The 20,726-nt window shown below is 48.1% G+C and overlaps 2 protein-coding genes across 3 annotated transcripts in view; one reads left to right on the forward strand and one right to left on the reverse strand.

Annotated features, from left to right (window-relative positions):
* SEC31B (SEC31 homolog B, COPII coat complex component) overlaps positions 1-20,726 on the forward strand; it is an 81,663-nt gene that overhangs the window by 38,611 nt on the left and 22,326 nt on the right. The gene's annotated exons all lie outside the window — the stretch shown is intronic.
* Positions 105-18,816, reverse strand: WNT8B (Wnt family member 8B). Its single transcript, XM_074907340.1, has 6 exons — positions 17,377-18,816; positions 11,069-11,102; positions 9,635-9,773; positions 8,123-8,248; positions 5,936-6,078; positions 105-5,520 (listed from the first exon to the last, which is right to left on the reverse strand). The coding sequence occupies exons 1-6, from the start codon at positions 17,433-17,435 to the stop codon at positions 4,963-4,965; spliced, it is 1,059 nt and encodes a 352-aa protein (XP_074763441.1). The 5' UTR covers positions 17,436-18,816; the 3' UTR covers positions 105-4,962.

Here is a 20,726-nt window from a genome sequence, read left to right on the forward strand (position 1 = left end):
TTTCATAGGCTTGTGACCTCTGGCTACAAGGGACTTCACTCAGTCTGCAGGGCCACCCACTGAGAGCTGAGTTCTCTGCTTTGGCGAGGGGGGCAACTGAGAACAGTGTGGGACAAACCAGATTCTTGGCTCTGCTGATGTGGGCAGCAGCCATCCTGGTGTGGTGAGACCTCAGGCCTTACCCACTCCCTAAGGCTGCAGGGTCAGAGAACTGATCTTCTCCAGATCACCGGTCTCAGTTGTGACTGTTCATTTGCATCAGACAAAAGAAGGTCCCCAGGGTGGCTGAGGTTCTCTTGGGGAATCACGGTAGTGTTGGGGATTTTACTCTTGACATCAGAAGTTGGAAGTATGTCAGTAAGTAAACAGAGAGCCCTTGATGAGATCCTCTTCTGTTGGAAATCAATGTTATACTACTGAAGCCGTGTCACTTAAACTAGGATAAGGATCTGACCTGTGTGGAAATCAGATTTATACCACTGAATAGTGAGTTCTTATCATTAGTTAATAACTTATGTATCTGTTGGCTGATTTCATTTAAGCTTTTACAGAGGTAAGCAGGCTGAAGTGAAACATTGGTATTAGGATAAAGTCGGGGAGAAGCAAAGTAGCTTCTGCAAAAAGACAGATGTAATCTCAAAAAAGTTTTGTTTTCTTTTTGCTGTCTAGCTAATATATATGTACAGGCCAGCCAGTCAGCACCATGAAACTGAAAAATGCAGGACTCTATTACCTGACTTGTGGTTGGAGGACTTGGGAGGAAGTAAAGGTTGAGAAGAATTGTTTGGATGGGGAAGATTTGAAGGGCCGTTGCTGGGAAGGACCAGGGTTTATGAGAGTTCTGGGGTGTTATGGACATAGCACATGCATTCAGGGAAAACCAGCCTTTGTTAGTTCTGTGGCTGGCAGAGGCAAACACCAAGTGTAAGGGAGTCTTGCAGAGCTTTTGCAACCCAGTCTGGGAGCAGTTAGCAACCAATCTGGCCTCCCAGCTGTCCCCCATCAAAGAGATGAAAGCTGATTTTCAAAGGCAGGACTTGTGTTATGACCCCTTCTGATGCTGTACAAGTGAGCAGGTAGCCCTGGAGGCATACATTTGCTTAACGAGTATGTAAGGAAAGTCCTAGCTTTCTGAGATCATTTAACAAGCTTGATATGTCTGAGAGCCTGCCTTTCTGGATCCAGTTGTAGTACCCTGTGCAGTCCAGCCTCTCTCTTTCTTTTACTCAGGCCACTTGTACCACTGAGAAATAAGGATGGATTTTCCATGTATTTCTCAGATGCATTTGACTAGTTCCCTCCAGCATGCACAGCTCCCGCTACCCATGACTCATGCAGAGACTGGCTATTTATCCTGCCTTTGCTGTGAGTCTTTCCTGCTTGCCTCTTTGTCCCACTGTTGCTCAGTTTTGCTTCAGGTTTACCCTAGTGAGCACTGTCCCTAAAACTCTTCATAGGGAAACCAGGCAGGGGGAAGTGAGATGCCCCACTGACAGCGCTCCTCCATTTATAGCACTGTCTCTGATGGTTGGTAACAGCTCCTGGTCTACGGACACTGGCTCCTTAGTGTTACCTCCTCCCATGTGGGCACATGCTACCACAGCATCCCTGCTCTGCTTGACAGAGAAAGTGTTTTCTGTTGGGTGAGAAGGCTTTTGGGTTGACAAAGAATTAGGGGGGTGGTAGGAAAGGATCCCTGGGCATAGAGAACAGAGCTCTAATCCTGTTGCAGATAACATCATGTCTGCAGGCTAGGCTTGTGTGTGTTTGGGGGAGCTGGAGGGGCAGAGATTGTTAGGCAGTATTTGTTTGTAAAGCCACTTGCTCTGAAGATAATGCTTGCACTAACTTCTATTGAGTGAGCAGTGTGAGTCCCCACAAAGTCCTTTCCCAAAGTGTCTTTGAAGCCAAGAACCCATTGAAAGGAAGAAAGGCCAAGAGAGGGGATTAGTTTGTTCAGCAGCTGTGAATTTCAGTGGGAGGCTGATGAACTCCAAAGTCTTTGTTGAGATTTTTTTTGTAAGGAGCCCTGCTGGAGGGAGAGACCCACACGGGGCCGCGGCCTTAGACAAGAAGGAATCCGAAACGGCAGGGAGCTGTAAACGGGCCACAAGGACTTTTCCCAAACACTTTTCGGAAAAGGTGTTGTGAAGAGAGCGGAGGGGGATTAGCATGTGAAATGACACTTTCCATTGACTCCACAGAGGGGAGGGGAAAAGGGCTGGCTGGCTGATTTATTAGCATTTTGTTCCCTTCTCTATTCTGCTCCCCCAGCAGCCCCCCTCCCCTTGCTCCCCTCCTCCCTGAGCCCTCTAAAGAGGTCTGGATTGGAAAAGGGAGCGGGGGGCTGCCTGTTTGTGTGTCATCTGGGCGAAGGTGACCACCTGGGAAGCTGAATGTAAATATTTCTCCTCTGAGGAATGTGCCTTCATTAAACCGAAATGAATACATGGAAGCATCCAATCCTGCTGCACAATGGCAGCAGCGCCTTTACTGCTAAGAGCTCCTTGTGCTGGGGAGGGGGGACCCCTCTGGCCCCGACCTGCTGCTGAGGTCAGCACATTTTGCAGCTGCAGTGTCGCCATTTTCTCCCAGAGAAAAGAAGCATGCGATGGTGGGGCTCACACTTGTGCTTCTCTGCATGTCCCCATCACCAACAGGCATCACTGTGCCCAGCAGGCACATCCTGCACTGTGCCACGGCCTTCATGGGGCAACTGTGTGGGGCAGTAGTGTCAGCAGGGGAGGGACGGGGTAGCGCAGCCTGCCATGTGCTGAGGAGGGGTTGGAAACTGGAAACAGCTTCCACATCTTCTCTTATGTTTCTAGCTGGCTGTGGAATGCGGGACACAGGGGCGAGGGGGTAGAAGCTGTCCTCTCTGCCTTGCAGTGGTCCTCAAGCCAGCCTCTGCTGCAGCTTTCCCTGCTGTGTGAGAGGCTTTTGCTGCTTCTTTGCTTTCCTGCCCAAAGATGCATTCCCAGCACAGAGGGATGGAGGAACTGCTGAAGGAGATGCAAAGGAGGCTGAAGGCAGGGTCACTGTATTATTAATAAGAACATTTACACAAACAGTTGGTGGTTTGTGTGTGAAGTGGAAGTGCTTCAGGTTTCCCTGAGAACAGGCCAAGACTGTTTCTTGCAGTTTTTGAAGGGCCAGATTCTTGCTTGATATGAATACTCTTGCTCTGGTTAGACCCCAGCTTGCCCTAGGTCTAAATTCCCACCCCCAACAAAGTAGTCATAGGATGGAGGGAGTATTTGATAACTAAGAGATGCATACAGACTGATGAGTATCTTTAATGTATCATGTCTGAAGTGGGCAGCTGGGCCCTTGCCTGCCCCCCTCCCACCCCCTTTCCTCCTGGCAGCTGCATTGCAGTTGGACGCAAGCTCAAAAAGAGAGCAGGGCCTTTCCTCTCCTGGTAGGGGCTGAGGTTGAGGTGCATGGAGGGAACTGGTCAGCTCTTCTGATGCATGACAGATGGGTAAGCAGCTGGGTTTTAGTCTCCAGAACTGTAACTACATACATACACACACACACACACGCCTGGATGGAAAAAACACCCAACTAGTTAAGACACAACAGCATTTTGCAAGCACTTGGCTACTGATTTATTGCATTGGCTATTGGTTTACAAATATTGGCTACAAGATAGGTCTAATGGCCAGTAACAGCTCTGCTGGCTTTTCATCTGGCTAAAGGACACTTCAAACAGCAAAGTAGATGATAACCTCATAGATCAGGGGCAATCACTGTGATGGTGCAGTGAGCTTCCCCAGGTCCTGCAGCTGGCAGCTTCTTCCCTCTTTACCCCAACCATGGCAAGGGAACAGAGATGCATCAACCAAATCATCCTGCTGCTTGCTTAGCCTATAGAATATATACAATAAGCGGTAGAGGAAAAACTGTTATGTATACATCACAGTAACTGTGCAATAAATTAAACTTCAAAGTGCTTCACTTTCCTATTTACAAGACCATTAAATAGTAACTGACATGATTTTCTCAGACTAGGAGGAAGTATTTAGTTAGTTAGCTGACAGGGTAAGAGTGCTTGGCAAGTACACCAGGAGGTGGGGAACAGGCTCAGCTGGCAGCTCCTCTCTGGGGGAGATGTGGGACTGGAGACATGTGAGGGCAACTTTATGGCATCAGTCAAGGGCTTTGGCAGGGATGCTGGGGTGAAGAGGGAGACTAGGCCTGGAGGCTTAGGAGATACAGAGAAAGTGTCTAAAAAGTGAGTGATGGGACTCTTCTTTTGGACAGCTGTTTAATGGGCAGGTCAAGCAGCAGCTTCAATCTTGCAACTATCTCAAATGCAGAGTAAAGCACTGGAGGTCTTAGCAAAGCAGTCAAAGGATGGGAATTGACACTGTGGGCCTCCTGAAGGCTGGCGTGCTGCAGGAAGGAGTTACACACATTTTCTATTCCTTCATAGTATAGGGCTTAATAAAAGACAATTAAAACTTTTAGTGCTTCTATTCTTTTAGGGTACTAGACACCTCTTCTGTTTTAGGGATTACCACCCTGAGTTGCCCAGCTATGGTAGTGCCATCTCAGCTTCCTTTGCTTTCCTAAGTGTTGATCTCACTCAAAAGCCCAGAGCAAGTGCTTGTTTGGGGAACAGACAAACTCAAAAAGTCAGGAGCCACCAAGACCACCTGTGTTTTCAGCGATAAAACCATAGTCATTGGATAGAGTGACCCTGCATTGAAGGGACCAAATCTCACCTTGTTTTGTCAACACTTGAGGGTCTACCCAGTCATCACTCACTGCACTAATGTGAAATGCCCTGCCTGGGCAAGGTCTAGGGGCTCATGCAAGCTCTTTTCCTTGCCCAAGCCCCATTGAGGTGGGATTGGGAATGAGACAAAAGTAAGCCATAGGGAAATGGTGCTGGGGGCTGATGGGGAAGGCAGGAGAGGAGAGGGGCAGACAGGACCATGGAGGAGCAGAGGCAAGTTAGAGCCTTCTCTTGAGCTTGCGGGTGGCCCCGCCACCCCCGCTCCGCTCCCGCTTCTCCTTGCGGACACAGAAGTACTTGGTGACCCTTTTGCGGCACTGCTCGCACCGCACGGCACAGCACCAGTGGAACTTGCAGTTGCAGCTGGACACCATCTCAGCTCGCCTCTCCTCCACTGCCAGCCCGCAGTCCCCACACAGCCGCCGGCAGCTCCGCTTCTCCCACTTGCTGAGTGCCTTGCCCCTCTTCAGGCACTCCCTGCCCTCTGTGCCCAGCAGTCCCAGTGTCTTGTTCTCCAGGCAGTAGTCAGGAGAGTCTTCTAAATGGACCAGCTCCTTCTTGGAGATGGAGCTGAAAGTCTCAGCGATGGCGCCCCGGCTGGCAGCACTGTTCCCTGCCCCCTGCAGCAAGTCCACCTTCAGAGCTTTGTGGTACCTCTCCTTGAGGTAAGTGCCCACTTCCCGAAACTCAGGGAGCTGCAGCCAGCAGGTCTGGGTGGTGCAGCTCCCTGAAACACCGTGGCATTTGCAAGTCCGCTTCATGGTCCCTTTCACAGCCTACAGGGTGAGGAGAGAGAGGGGATTTAGGAAAAAGCCCAGAGGGGTCATGTCTGTGCTGCAGTGCATGGAGAAACATGGCTCCAGGCCTGTGGAGGGGTTTGCCATCGACCCTCCCTGTGCAGTAGTCCTGCCCAGGGTCTGTTGGCTTAAAGCTCACAGATTTGCTTCTCAATGGCACTCCCCTACTTGAGCTGGGAGAAAGAAGACAGCAGGAAACCACTAACAATGTAATCATGGAAGGTTTGCTATCTCAGAACAAACACAACCTATCACGTCAGTACTGCTGCTGTCCCCTTCCAGTTTTTTCTTCCAGATATGTGCTTTTAGCCACAGCCAGTTGTGACTCTCCACAGTGAATGGCCAGAGCCAATCTAGCATGTGCTGTCACATCTGGAGGGAGAGAGGGACTCACCTTTCTACCCGCCTCGTTGTTGTGCAGGTTCATAGCAGCTCTTGCATCTTGTCCAGTCTCCAGGGCATCCACAAACTGCTTGGAAATGGCTTCCCCGAAGCCCACATTATCGCTGCAGCCTCCCCACAGCCAACCTTGCCCCCCTAGGAAAGGAGATGAGATATATGCTGTCAGGGAACCAGCCACTTGCCTGCCTGGCTTGTAGCTCTGGGGACAAGAAAGTGTCTCAGAAGTGATGGGAGGGAACGGAGGCTGTGGGGCGAATCCAGCCTTCCGCCTCACAATACTCCATGATTCCCTCCCCTTGGGCTCATGCCATTTCTACAGGCCTGGATAGTAAGTGGCTCATGCAGGCCGCAAAGGGGTACGTCCTGTGTGACAAACCCAGGGATTTCCAGGCTTTCTATAGAGCAGGATTCAGAAACTGTTCATTATCATGCATCAGCAGCCATACAGATAAGGCTTTAGGTCTTTAAATCGCCTTCCCTCAAACCCTGACTTGAGCTGGTTTGCAGGGACAGCATCTTGCTAACGTGGATTAGCGAACTGATCAGAGGGAACAGGTGCCCTTCCATTGAGAAACAAACCAAGCCTGGCACACAGGTAACAAGGAGACCATCTTTTTGGTACACCCAGAATCCTGGGATGATGTTCGGCATCTCAGAAGAGTCTGATTTTCCATTTACCATAAAGAAACAAAGGAGTCAGCATAGAACTGGGAAAATGCACAGCAAGTTGTGGATGGTACTTTTCCTGACTGCATGGGAGCTCAGCTGACTGCAAACATGTCATGTGATTTGTTTCTTTTCCTCCTAGAGAAAAATGCCAAATTCTGTATGAAGTTTTGAAATATGGAACATTCTGACCCTAACATCCCTTGGTGGTACATCTTGGGAGTTGTGTTTAATGGTCTTGTGCCTCTCTTGAAAGGCGTGGCCCCTGCCCGGACTCCCGCAGAGCATCACAGTGCCCTCCCCCAGGGAAAGGCAGGGATGTCTCATGGGAGATGGGGAATTGCAGCAGATGATGAAGTTCAAATCAAGAGCTAGGACTGAAGGGAGAATGGAAACCTTTTACCAACTTGGATTCAGCACAACAGCATTTAGAATTAAATCACACTGTTCTGGACAAGACCAAAAGTTTCCTTTGCCTTCTGAGGTTTTAATTTTACAATGGAAAATCTTCATGAAAAACAGATACGTTTGGGGGAAAGGAAGCATAGCATGACTAACTCATTTTTCCAGAGAAGCCAAAATTTGGTGTCTCATTGCCCAAAAGTCTTGCTCTGCTAGATATGAGCTAACCCATGCCTTGGACACCTAAGGTGTCCAAGGTGCCTGTTTTAAAAACTATTAGCCAATAAAGCAAATAATAAATACTGGACATGTCAGAGGAGTTTGTCATAAACTGACACATACCATCTGCCCAGGGCAGCTGGGTGGGGAAGGGCTTTTAAAAGATTTTGATAATTTTGAAATCTGACCTCTTTCCATTCAAAACGAAAGACCAAAATGTCAATGTTTTCTGTGAAAGCAGAGTGGAGAGCTGTAGTGGTGCAGCCTGGGATTGCCTACCCAGAGGTGCTTAGCAGCTGTGGGCCTGGGTACCACTGCAACAGGAATGGGGTGAAGGCTGTGTGCTGCCACACCAATTCTCCTGGTTGTGCTCTCATGTGCCTGCCACACTGACAAATGCTGGAGGGGCCAATGAATGCCACCCTGCTTTCCCTCCTGGTAATTCTGATCTGGGGCCACCCTCATCCTGTAGACCCTGGAAGCCCTGCAGTCCCTGATCAGCGCTGCTCTAACCAGACCTGTTATTTGGATGCATGGCATCAGATCCTTTTATCTGCCTGTATGATACAGTCATTCCCTCCAGCAACTTAAACAGAGTTGTTCTTGGTTTGAACCAGGGAAACTGTAACCCCCTTCTCCTTTCCTGCTCATTTAGAAAGATGGAAAACATCAAGGACTCAGCCTCAGCTGGTGTAAATTGGAGGTGGCCCCATTAGCTTCCACAAAGCTTTGGTCTGAGCCAGGAAAAGGTCTGCTCTGCTATTATTTCCAGGTGTGAGGACTAGGAGAAAGAGTTGTTTCTGCAGGCCTCAGCAGAGGAGAGGAGAAGAGCTGTCTCCTGCTGTCTGGGACATGAGAGAGGGATGGCAGATGTCAGCTCATCTCTCCTTACCCAGCTGTCCGTTGCGGGAGTCATCACAGCCACAGTTGTCAAAATCCCCCAGGCTGCAGTTCCGGGTCAGCGTGTACATGACGCCCGCAGAGCTGATGGCATGGACAAAAGCTGTTTCTCGGTTTGCTGTCACGTGGGAATAGAAGGAGAGCAGATGTGCTAAAGATTTCATGATGAGACCAGTGTTAGAAATTACTCCTGCCATGCAGGAGAGTGTGTAGGAAGAGATCTGCAACAGGCAAGGCTTTGTACAGTGGAGAGACCTGTCAGATTAGCTTAGTTTTGGCTTGAACAACAGAAAGACAGAAGCTCCCAAATTCAACCCAGACTGACTTGGGCCATTTCCAAGGGTGTGGATGAATTTAGCACTTGGCTGTCCTTGTGGGAGCTCAGCAGTGGGGATATAGCAGACAGTCAAATGTCCCCCATGTCTCACTAATACAACCCGAGGGAAAAGGGCCTTCTCTAAGGATCAAAGAGCTCCTTCCCACAGCACCCTCGAGCCTTACCTTCTGCTGGACACTGTCCAGGGCTCAGAGCAGTGGCCATACCTACCCACCAGGATCAGTGTGATGATCATCAGCTGACTCCACTGAGCCTTTGGCTTTCATTTAATACCAGCAAGGTCTGGATCTGAGCAGTTAACCTTGATGGGAACAGTTCAGGGACCCACTCCCAGTCCCAGAGTGTTACTTTGTGCTGCAATTGTCTCCTCAGTGCCCCACTTTGAAACTTCTGTCCACCTCTCCTGGGGCCCTGGTCCCTCGTCTGCTGCCAGTCCCACCAGAGGCCTAAGGCTCTCCTTCATACCCAGGTCCTGCCTGTGCAGGGCAGGTATGAGCTCAGCCCAGCATCATACATGGGTCTAGAGGACCAGGTACATACTGAAACATTTCCTGGCACCTGCAAATGGGTAAGGAATGGGATACAGGGACAGTGACCACAGCTCCACACCCTGCAGAGGCAAAGGTCATGGATGCTGGATTTCTGCCCAAGGTGACTCTGATATCTGGAAGCTGTGGGAAGACCTCTCCTGCCTCTTGGCCAGAGCACAGCCACTGATGAACTCTTTCCTGCTCCCTTTAGCCATATCCCTCTGCTTGCCACCCCAACACCCCATGCTGGTTCTCAGCCTCCCTGGGACACCCTGGCAAGAGACATGCTAGACATAATGTGTCCAGCAGCCCACGCCAGAGGCCGTGGTGGTGCATGCTTGTGGGAAGCCAGTTGTGTGAGGACTGGTGAGACTCCTCTCCTGTGCAAGCTGGGGCTGGGTGGATCTGGAGGTGATGCCGGCATTGTGAGGCTGCCTTGTCTTGAAGCTAGATCCCAGCATGTGTCTGGGAGCTGGTGGGTGGACTCCTGGAAAGATCCCTCAGGGGCATTCCTGGGAGAGGCACATCCCAGGAAGGGATGGGGAAGAAAAGGAGGCACTTGGGAAGACGGGAGAGCCCCACGGGCTCTAACCTGTAGGGAGAGCATCCCACTAGTGGTGTTCAATACTTTCCTTACCGCTGCGCAGCCCACCATGGCTGGAGAGCTGCAGCGCCCTCTCGGGGCAGTTCCAGCGGTCCCAGGCAAACTGGAACTTGCACTCCTCGATGCCGCTCTGCGCCCCGGCTGCCACACTGCTGGAGTAGATGAGATAGGCCTAGGAGCAGAGCAGCGAGTCAGGAGTGGGGACTGTGTGTGCCCCGCTTCAGCTCCCCCAGCATTAATTTGCAAAACTGAGTCAGGGTGAGTTGGCCAGCATGCAGGGATGGATTGGTGGCAGGCAGGGAGTGTCCCCAGGCTACTCCCAGGGTCCAGGGGAGTCTCTCTGCAGCTCTAGTTTCCATCCCAGGCAGTGTAAAGCTGGTGTAGCCCCAGCTACTTCCCACACAGCAGTGGGGCTGTTGCAAGTGTAGCTTTCCTGCCCTGTACTGCATATTGTGGGTCCTGCTGCTTTGGGGCCTAGATGGATGAAGAAGCACAGTGCAAAACACCACGAAGAACATGGCCCCAGGCTCCCCAGGAGGCTGGCATTCAACTGAAAATAACTTGCATGCTATCTTACAGAGACAAGATGTACAGAGCTGAGGAAGTGCCTCAGCCTTGGCTCCCCTGGGGAGTGGAGCTCACCACCAGCAGCAGCAAATGCATTTTCTGCTGTGCTGGGTCAGAGCTTGAGCCTCCCAGGGGGAGAAGGCTGAGCTGTTGGCTGTTAGCCACATTAGGAGATGTGCCAGCCAGCCTCTACAATAGGGAACCCCTTATCTCTCCAGTGTGAGAGGAGGCAGACCCTTCTCAGAGACCAGGGAGCTCCAAGCCAACAGGTGCCTGAGCCTGCCTCCTCCTTCACTGCAGCCCCAGGGAGACAGCCAGGGCTTTGGGGGAAGGTCGCTCTACCATAGTACTGAGAGATGTAGCAATAGCTAGATGGGCTTGGAGGTGTTCCTGGGGAATGGCCAGAACAAAAATTGGGTGAATTTTACAGCTGGTCTTGGCTAGAGAAAAAAACCTCAGAAACAGGGGCACAAGGAGACAGGGGGTCAAAAATACTGAACAAGGTCCTGGCAATTCCAGTTGTACTCATTGGGGAAGTATCTTTTGCAAAACCTACAGGAAGTACCTTTCTAGCTCAATGAATGTAAGTCCCAACGCTAACCTGATCATGAGGAAGAAATAGATGACAGCCTCAGGTGGTGCCAATAGACAAATCTCCAAAATCTGGCCTCAACCAGCTTAAAAGGATCCCAGGACAACTTTGTTCAGGGCTGACACAGCCTAAGGAGTTGCAGTTTATAGCAGGTCATTCCTGGCCCTTCTGTGCCTTGTTACTGGAAACCTGAGGGTGAGGGGAGCTCTGGCTAAGGCTGGATGTAGAAGAGTGGGAAGGAGGAGCTGCTCCCTCCCCTCCCTGGGTTTAGTGGAATCAGGGACAGAGATCAAAGAGATTTCTCTTACCTTGGGGCCCGTCATCAGGAAATTATTCACTGACCTGGAAGACAGAGACAGTGTCAGCAGGGAGGGGGTGATGGCGGAGGGGCCTAGGGAATGCCTGGCATCCCAGGGCTCTCCTCTCTGCCCCTGCAGCCTGCCTGTCTCCTGGCTGCAGGCACCTTTAGTCTCTTCTTCTGTCTCCCCTTGATGCTTCCTGTGAGCCAGGATGATGCCACCTTCTTCCTCCCACCCTGCTCCCTCAACCAGGTTGTTCTGGGCTGAAGTCCCCTCACAGCTCCCTCATTTTGCTTTCCTCTGCACAGATACCCTTCATACCAATTGTCCCATTTTTGTAGTGCTTTCCTGTTCCCCCAGCCTTGCCTTTTACCTTACCAAACTACTGCTCAGCTTAACTCAGGGTAGTGTTGCCCCCAGCCCCAGGAGCTGGACCATGTGCCAGCACCACTGTCCCTGCGCGACCATGCCGAGGGAAGGAGGTCACAGCGCTGCTCCTTCAGTGTGTCCTGGCATCATCCCCCCAGATCACAGCCCCTTGTTTTTCTGTGGTGCCAGCTCTGGCTGCTCACACGCTCCTCTTGGTCACATTATAGTGATGGCTGAGCACAAATGCACTCTTCCTCCCCATCCTGCTGGTCACTGCACGGAGTGGGGGGGCGGTGGGTGTGTGTACGGAGAGGGGGTGGTCCTGGCAAAAATTTAACTTTCTGGTGTTCCCACTGAAGGCGTGAAGGGATCATCTCCAAGTGCCACAAGGTCTCTATGACTCTCCCCAGGGGCTTGCAGAGCAGAGCCGACGCTGGCCTGTCTGAGTCTCTTTCTCCAGCAACAAAGATGGTTTCAGTGCAAATGGTCAGCCAGTGCTAAGGACTCCATGTGGTGCAGTGACCACCATTAGGAATCTGGAGTGAATTCAGCTTAGACGTGTCATGGCAGAAAGGACTGAGGCTTTAAAAAGGCCCAAGAACCAACCCCAAATATCCCTAGCCAGAAATGAAGCAAGAAAAGGAGGTTTCTCCTAAAAACACCTCATTCCAGTCTCTCCAGGTTTGCAAAATTACCCTCATTGCTATTTCTGGTGAGTCTCTGGAGCATCTCCCCTTGCTGGCACCCTAGCACTCCAGAGAGATGGGTGACTGCTCTTATCCCAGGGAAGGCCAGAGAGGTGGCATGAATGGGCTGAGACCTTGCTGTGAGTAAGTGACAGTTAAAAAGCTAGTGTATGCACCAAGAGAAACTGGGCTGTTCAGCTTCTTCTTGAGATGATATTCTCCTTCAAATTCTGGATGTCTCCCAGTGAAGAATGCCTCTCCTTTTGAGCTAGCCCTCACAGAGCATTAACCCATCTCTGTCCCTTTAGCAGAGCAGCATTCTCTACTCTGCAGTTGGGCTACCTGGCATACAGCAATGCTTACTTCTTTCCTAGCTCCTCTCCACTCCCTGAAAATCCCAATAGCTGGGCAGACCATGGCTGGATGCAGGGGCGAAAGGCCCGAGTTTGGGTATGGTTTTTCCTCTCTGTGTGTTTTCAAGCAATGCTGTCTGGAGCCACAGGTTTCCCCGGTAAGAGGGAGAAAGGCACTGTCCTGTTGTGCTACAAATCCAGCACGGAGAGTGTAGGGGCATCCCAGGGTGGGCTTGAATGCAGGCAGAAGCAGGCACTGCCATCCCAAGCCAGGGGACAAAGTGTAGCCATGTTGTAGACCTGCCATGTACTTGGGAGCAGACAGGGTGGCATGACTGGTGCCCAGACATCAGACACCAGATACTTAGAAAGGAAGTTTCCCTGCCCTGGAAAACTGCTCCTGCAGTCAGCGAGACTTTCGCCTCCACTAGAAGTGCCCTCATGGAGACCCTCTCCAAGGTACACCACAAAAAGGAGCTCTTGTTGTTTTAGCTTGGTCAAAATCACAAGAAACCTGATCTTCACTATTACAGTTTAGAAAGAGAGAACTAGTGTGCAAAGTTTCACTCTGGCAAGCCTAACTTTTTCTTTTTTCTTTTTTTTTTTTTTTTTTTTTTTTTTTGTTGAAATGTGTCCATATTGATGAAGCTTGCTTTGGGAAAGATTCCCTTGGGTCAAAACAGGAGGGAAAGGGTTGTGCCAGGGCGCTGTGAGAGCAGGAGATCTTTCCCTTTGTTCCAGGCCCAGGATTCAGACATGTCTGTGCTCCAGCCCCATGGGTACTTCAGCACAAAGTCGATAGCTGTTTTGCAGAGGAATTTTCCTTTGGGAGCTGCTTCTGCATTGTACAGCTAATTAAATATTTCCTGGGACTTGGAGAGACGGCATCTGTAGCCGAGTGATTAGAGCATCGGCTGACCTGAATCACACAGGGCCATGAACCTGGGGCTATTCAGACTGTGTAAGCTCCATGGGTCCCAATCCTAACGCAAGTGGATAGCAGCACGAACAAGTCATTTTTCCATCTGGTTTCCCTTTGCCTTGACCTTAAGCGCTTTGCTATGGGGACCACACTCAGGATGGCGTTGGTGTGAATCTGAGCCCCTGGTAGCAGCTGTGAGAAAACCCTGGTAAATGCCCCTGCATAGGCAAGATCTAGAGAACTGCAAGTCCTCTCTTATCTTGCTTTTGTGGCCCAAAAGAGAGATACATCCCATCTGCATTCCTTCCCACGTAGGTAGAAAAAGCCAAATTCACAGTGTGCAAGAAGGATTTGCTTCAAAACCTTGGTGGCCTCACCTTGGATTAGGAACATCTGAGCTGTTGCAAGGGTGGCTTTAGGAAGAGGATAGTAATCCACAAGTTCAGAGTTTACAACAAACCAGCCTGTTAGCAGGTGTCAATTGACATAACTGCATTGAAGCAGAGGATCTGTTCCTCCTGGGATAAACCTCAAGGTTCACAAAAAGGCCAAGTTCAGGATACGACAATTCACCATCTGCAGCTGAGCAAATGGTACAGTAGCAATTTCCCAGCAGGATATTCTAAACATTTTTATTAAGTTGGAGAGACAGAAGGCATTTTTACTGAGCTCTCTGATCAACAGGCACGCTGCTGGGCGAGCTTGTAGGACTTAGACAAGTAAAGGATTCATTTAGACTGGTACACTTGACCCCCCCACATTTAACTCTTGCAGCTGCAAGTGGATTCAGGAGGAGGGGAGATGGGACTGTCGTATGTCTGGAGGCTAGCTGAAATTTTTCTTATGGTGAGAGGGAAGGAAATATGGTAGAGACAAAACCTGTGCGCTTTGTCTTGGCTCGTATGATCTAGCTAAGAAAAATGCATCTCTATTCTGGATATAGTCTCAAGCAAGAGCAGAAAGTAAATTAAGTCATTTGCCTCATGGATGTAGTCCAATATTGACAATGCTACTAGAGTCATCTCTGTGCTGCAAATAGGAATCACTATGAAAATTAATCTATTTTTGTCTCTGTAGTTTGATTTTTTAAAATTTATTTATTTCTACTAGTTTTCCATACCACTGTAAAGGAAAGCAGAACGTAATTCTAAACTAACTAGCTAGCTGCATCCACAATGGGTGTAAACCAGTCCAATTTCCATGGCTTCAGTGTCACCACACTGATTTAAAGCATTTTGAAATCACATACATGAAACAAACCGCTTGAAATTATTTCTCTTCTTGAAGAAAGCTTACAAGGTTTCTAGCTGTCTAAACCCCTTTCCCTCCAACTTCAAACTCCAGGAGAGCAATATATGGACTGAAGTGGAGCAGAGACAGACCTCAACAGGTAGAGAGAGGAGTGCCACTGAATGCTTCAGCCCACTCCCCAGCCCATGCAGGGCCCTGGGCAGGGCACGCTGCTTCCCTTACTGCAACTCTATACATCCACATAAAAAGCAAATCTAGGGCAAGTGTCTTTCATTGCATCCAATACTAGAAAATTATCTCAAAGCTAATGCATACGTATAGCAGGAGTCCTGTGTCATAGTTTTATTTAACTGGAAAGCAAATAATGCTGCCAAGCAGCTGTCCCAATTATATTTTACAGATATCAAATTCTAATAAGCCTGATAATTTCTGCTCAGATACAATTTTAACCAATAGCAGCACCCTACTCCTCAGTTTAATATGCTCCAAGAGCCTTATCAAATTTCCCATTAAAGTATTTGTCTGATACCTATCACCCTGTGATGCTACTGTGCGGCTGGTCCTGCTGGTTTGTGTTATTTAGAAAATAATAAAGCTGTATTTAGATCTTTACTGTCATTGTTGTAAAGACAGAAAATGAATATAATTTCACATTGGATCTGAGTTTTGTTCTCAAGTACAAACTCCCCCAAATTATTAGAAAACCAGTGACACTGAAAAGTAAAGGCAATCCTACAGCTGAAGTGTAAAAAAACATTAGAAACAAGCTGCTGCCTTAGAGATTGTTACATTATTCCCACAGGATAGGAGGGAGGCAACTCATTAACATCTGGAGCTTTTAAATTATAATTTTTTTCTTAATTTCTCTCTATTTTCTGATATTTGTTTTTTAGTTCCTAAATGCAACTCTGACATTTGGCTCATCTAGAAACATGCTGACCATTCAACCTAGCTGACACGGCCCAATCTAATCCACACTTAGAGAAGGGAAGTGGCCACATATATATAAAAAAATATATATTACTGATCTATATTGCTCCCTGCTGCCAATTCTCATTATTAAATCACAGGGGAAAAGAATCTTGTTGTGTCTTAAGTTGTTGCATCAGATAAAGAAGACCAGCAAAAATTGCAAGCAGGATTTTTGTATGATTCCCACGAACCTTGTTTTTTTCTCCTCAAGAGTTAAGGGACAGGGTCTGTAATACGATCGTTTCAAATAAAGTCTGCAATTTTCCTTTCTCTCAGGAAATCATGACCTATGAGCAACATGCAAAGAGAAGCAGGGATATCTTTAACTTTTCTCTTAGATAAAAACTTCTGAAAGGCAGACAGGGAGTTTAGACATCCACCTTCCATTGAAAATGCCTAGGATTTCTGTATGCTCTGTGTGCTCTGAAATTTCTCCCCTTTGAACTGTTTCTTTAAAATGTTGTTTTTTCTTTAATCTTTTAAAGTATTGTAAACCTGTTTATACCGAGGAAAACAGACATACACAGGAAGAGCAGAAAAATAAAACCAAAATCAGTATGAGTTCTTGCCTAGCCTCTCTGCATAACATACATATTCCCCTTATTCCAGAAGGGAGATTTCTCTTGAGAATGCTACTGTATAACATTCAGACATCTACAAATTGTTGCATGTTCATTTAATCAAGGGAGTAGAAAAATCTCTGAAAGAACATAAATTTAAGTCCCAGCCTTACAGGAATGAGTTCCTATTTACTTGAGATTCTGTAATTTTGGTTTCTCCATCCATGGTAATAATCCTGGAGATCTGCTATGGGGTAGGCACGGGATTTTAATAATTGAATGGGAAAAGACTTTCCTTGCTGTTATAGTCTGTAACCCACTAACCAGATTCCCTAGGGCATCACAGAAATGGAGAATAAGGTTTGGGTGCTAGTAAAAATCACATAGGAAAAAATATCTACAGAGCCAGGTCATCCCATCTCCATTTGGGCAAGGGATAGGTACATTGCACAAGGAATGATTCAAGAATTGATGCAAGTGTAATCTCTTTCTGTTCACCCTTATAAAACATTTCTGGAAATAAATGTAAAACCACCCTTAGGCCCGCAGGAGCTGACCGCAGGTTTGTGCATGGGGGAACCGGTCTGACAGGACCCAGGTGGTTGGGAACCAAGCCGTAGCAATCTCTGCACCAAAAGCTTCTCCCCAGGAAATCCTAATAGATGAATTTCAGACATGTGTAATCCTGACCGTGTGCCTGTCAAGGAGCCCAGGTCTCAGGCTGCTCATCTGGAGTGACTCTCCTGTCGCTCTAACTCACCCCTGCTGGCTCTGAGCTCTTAATCAGGGACCGTCCTCTTCGGGGAACACAGGAGAAGCCCCACTTGGTTTGATTAAGACAAGAGACAAGATGACTGTGAGCCTTTGGTAAAACAGAAATCCCTGGCTCTCCCATTGCATTATCTTTCCAGTTGGAAGTAAGGGGCTAGATCCTCTGCATCCACTCGCCTCTATTTTACCCCAGCTCAGGATTTGGCCCATATAGTTATCATTAGGAGGCACAGGGAGAAAAGGGGACTTTCTTAGATCTAACCTCTCTGCCAATGAGTGTGTTGGGACTTAGTTAAATATCTAGTCCCATTAAAGACCAGAACTGAGCTAAGTGGGAAAGAGGGGTCATTTAGGAAGGTGAAGAGGAATTTCCTTAGGGTGTCCAGGAAGAGCACCTGCCTGTGACACAGACTGAGGTGTTCTTGATACTCACCAGGCACAGCAGGATTGGAAGAAGGGAGTGAGGAAGAAGATGCCCAGATAAGGGTCCATGTGAAATACAAAAATCCAAATAAAGAGAGAAAAAGGAGATCCTAAAAAACCCCTGAATACCAACACCACCAGAGAAAATTAAAAAAGAAAAAAAAGAGAAAAAGAAACACAATAAAATTAGGGAAGGGATGGAGTTATTTTCCACCCGGCTGTCCTGGTGTGATGAAGAGGCATATGCCCCCTGAATCCCAACTTCTGTGAAGGGTAACCAATCCTAAAGTAAGAGCTAAAAGGGGTTGGTGAAATGGAGCCTCAGAACTTCCTAAGAAGAGATTATCTACTTAATTAAAGATTTTTTTTTTCCCTAAGTCCTTCAGCCAATCAGGACTCAAGTGCCAGAGAGAGATTGAACTGATGAAAAGAACACCCCAGGTTCCTCGAAGACAAATGCACCACGAAAGGGATAAGAGGGAGGGAAAAGGGGAAAACAAAATAAAAGAAAGAGAGAGAGAGGGATAAAGAAAGAGACAGCAAATCCCTTAAAGTAATCACTAGATTCAATCTCCACCAGCACTACCATGCCTCTCCATCCCCTGCAAAGGTAACTGGAAGGGCTGCTTTTGGTGTGCCCTTGCCTCCTCCTGCCTTGGATTGGAGACAGCACTGGAGCCGGGGTGGGCTGGGTGCTCTGGGATGGGTGGCTTAGGTTCAGGCCACCTATGCCTGCTGCTTGGAAGCCGTGCAGCACACTTCAGGGAGCAGGCTGGGTAACAGATACACGAACAGCATTTTTGCCTCAGTCTCCCCCAGGAGTTTAAGGGGAATCAGGGTCAGTTCCTACCTCTGTCTCCTCCTCCTTCATCACAGTGACCTGCTCTTTCTTCCCATCTCCTGTTTGCAACATGCCACTCTCACCTCAGGAGAATAAACCTTCCTCTTCCCCCTTAATTTTTCATTTTTGGGGTTTCCTACAAAGTCCATGGGAGGGGGTCTTTGGTTTGGGAGGTCAGTGGTCTCTCAGTGATGGCTTATTCCAAGCCAAGAGCTGCTGAATCTACTTAGAAGTGCATTCAGCCTGTGCCTCCTGGCCACATAGGATAATCCCAGCTGCTGTCACACTGCCCACCACAGCCACTCTGACCAGCAACAACTGACCTTTTGACAGCTGTCTCAGAGGCATAGGTGCATCTTCTCCACACTGCACAGCTGATTTTCATGCTGTGGATGTAATCAGCTAAAATGTGGGCTGAGACCAGTCAAACTCATTTCACCTGGGGTACAGCTGCCAGGCCAAAGGGCTGGACCAGGGCAAGATTTGAAGGGGAGCAAGATGCCATGGCTGAGCCATCAAGCAGGACTGGCTGGAGGCCCTTGCTTGGGGCCACATCAGGCAGACAAAAGTCTCTCCTAGGTCATGTAATCTTGGGGAGCGAAACCTGCCCAGCAGAGATTTGCCCTCAGCTGGACTTTGGCCATCCCACACTGAGACTGGCTCTGCCCAAGCCAGGGAGCTCTGTCTGGGTATGAGCTGGGCACAGCACCCAGAGCACTGCTGACAAAATGCTACCTTTGCCCAGGGTGCTGCCCACCCAGCCGAAAGGCCCTTGCCCCAGGAGGTGGCTGGGCAATTTGCAAGCACCTAGGTGAGGAGAAAATGCAGCTGCCAGCAACTGATCCCAGGGCCAGCTGTGCCTCCCAGCTGCATCCTATTACAGCAAGGCTGATGGTATTTGCACTAATTAAAGCCCCAGCTCCTGGAGCATTTTAAAAACTAAGGGGTTATGTACACTGAGAAAAAGCTTGAAAACTTATATAGTAGAAAAGAAAACCCCAGAAACTGAAATGTGAGAGGAAATAAGGCCTTTATTTTTAATTTTTTAATTATTTGTTATATTGGAACAGAATTTCAATGCTGTGATCTTTAGCACAGTTTAATGGTTTTGGTGGCTCAGTTCAAGTACTGGGGGTGGCTGTGCTCTCCCTGCCAGAAAAGGCTGTCCTGGACCTGGCATAGGGAGCAGCTGCAGAGGCTGATGCTGCCCTGGGGGAGCTGGGGGGCTGCTGAGCAGTTGCCCATCCTGCAGGGGCTCAGCCCTGCTGGGACAGCACTGATGGAATGCAGGGGATTGCTGCTACCCTGTACTTGGCATTTATTTCAAATAGCAGGAAGAAGAATTTCCAGTTGTTTCTTGTAAGTCTCCAAATGTATGTTTCAGGACCCTTGAACCAGAGTTTTCTAATTTCCTTGGGTCCAGCAGTGACAGCATTTTGAAATCACATGACACTTCGGACATGTCTTGACCAACTGGAAAGGAAGGATACCATTGGGTTTGCTGGGGTGAGCTATTTTTGTTTAAGACAAATTAAGTAAGGAGATTGCAAAAAATAAGGAAAAAAATAATTGTAGGTAGATCCAAAATAAAGAGGAGGATATTTTTTTAATTTTTTTTTATGAGCTGTTACAAGAGGCAGCCAAGCCTTCCTCCAAGCTCACAGAAGTACCAGCAGCACCAGGGCACTTTGGAGACAGCAGCCTCCCCAGTTAACTTCTAATTTCAATTAAATGCAAGAGTCATTTTCCTGGAAACAAGCATGTTTTTCAAGCCAAAAAGGCTGGAGGCGAAGCCTGAAACAAAACTGTCCCAAACATGTTTCAAAGCACTTAATTACAGTTCTCAAAGGCTGTTTAATTGACTATATGAGATACTCTCTGAAGAAATGGGATGCAAAATTGTTTTAGAATGTTCCTCAAATGTTGTTATTGTTACCAACAAAAGCTCTGTAAAATTTCTAAAATAGGCCCAGAGAGCATTAAAATACATTTTATGGCCAGAAGGACTGGTATATTATGCCACCTGACTGTGGCCAATACAGATCTCTAATGACCTTTGCATTAAGTGCTGTAATGGGTATTTGACTATTTGGTCATCTCCAAGACAGCAGAAAGGATTTGAGGACAACAGGAGATGGAGAACCTACCACCATCTGTGGTAATTTGTTCCAGTTTGTTAATATAAGATGTCCAGGTTTAATTTCCAGAATACAGAGAAGATCTGAACTGTCCTTAAAGAGCTTGTACAAGTAATCACAGAAAGAGTAAAAAATAAAGCCTCTAATGCTCTTGCTGCCTTCTACCCAGGTGCCCATGCAAATGATGGATATGAAAAATGAGGTTAAGAAGTGGGAGCAAAAATTCCAAGTCTGGCTCACATATATCTCAAAAGTTTCTTGGTGTCAATGTAAAGCACCCAAAGGACAGATTTTTAAAAACCAAATGGCCATTAAAAAGTTCAAGAAGCAATTCAAAGTCTCTTGTTTTAAAAGATATGTCAAAGGTATGAGATCAAAGTA

The sequence above is a fragment of the Athene noctua genome, chromosome 5, assembly GCF_965140245.1.
Source record: "Athene noctua chromosome 5, bAthNoc1.hap1.1, whole genome shotgun sequence".
NCBI classification, from domain to species: Eukaryota; Metazoa; Chordata; class Aves; order Strigiformes; family Strigidae; genus Athene; species Athene noctua.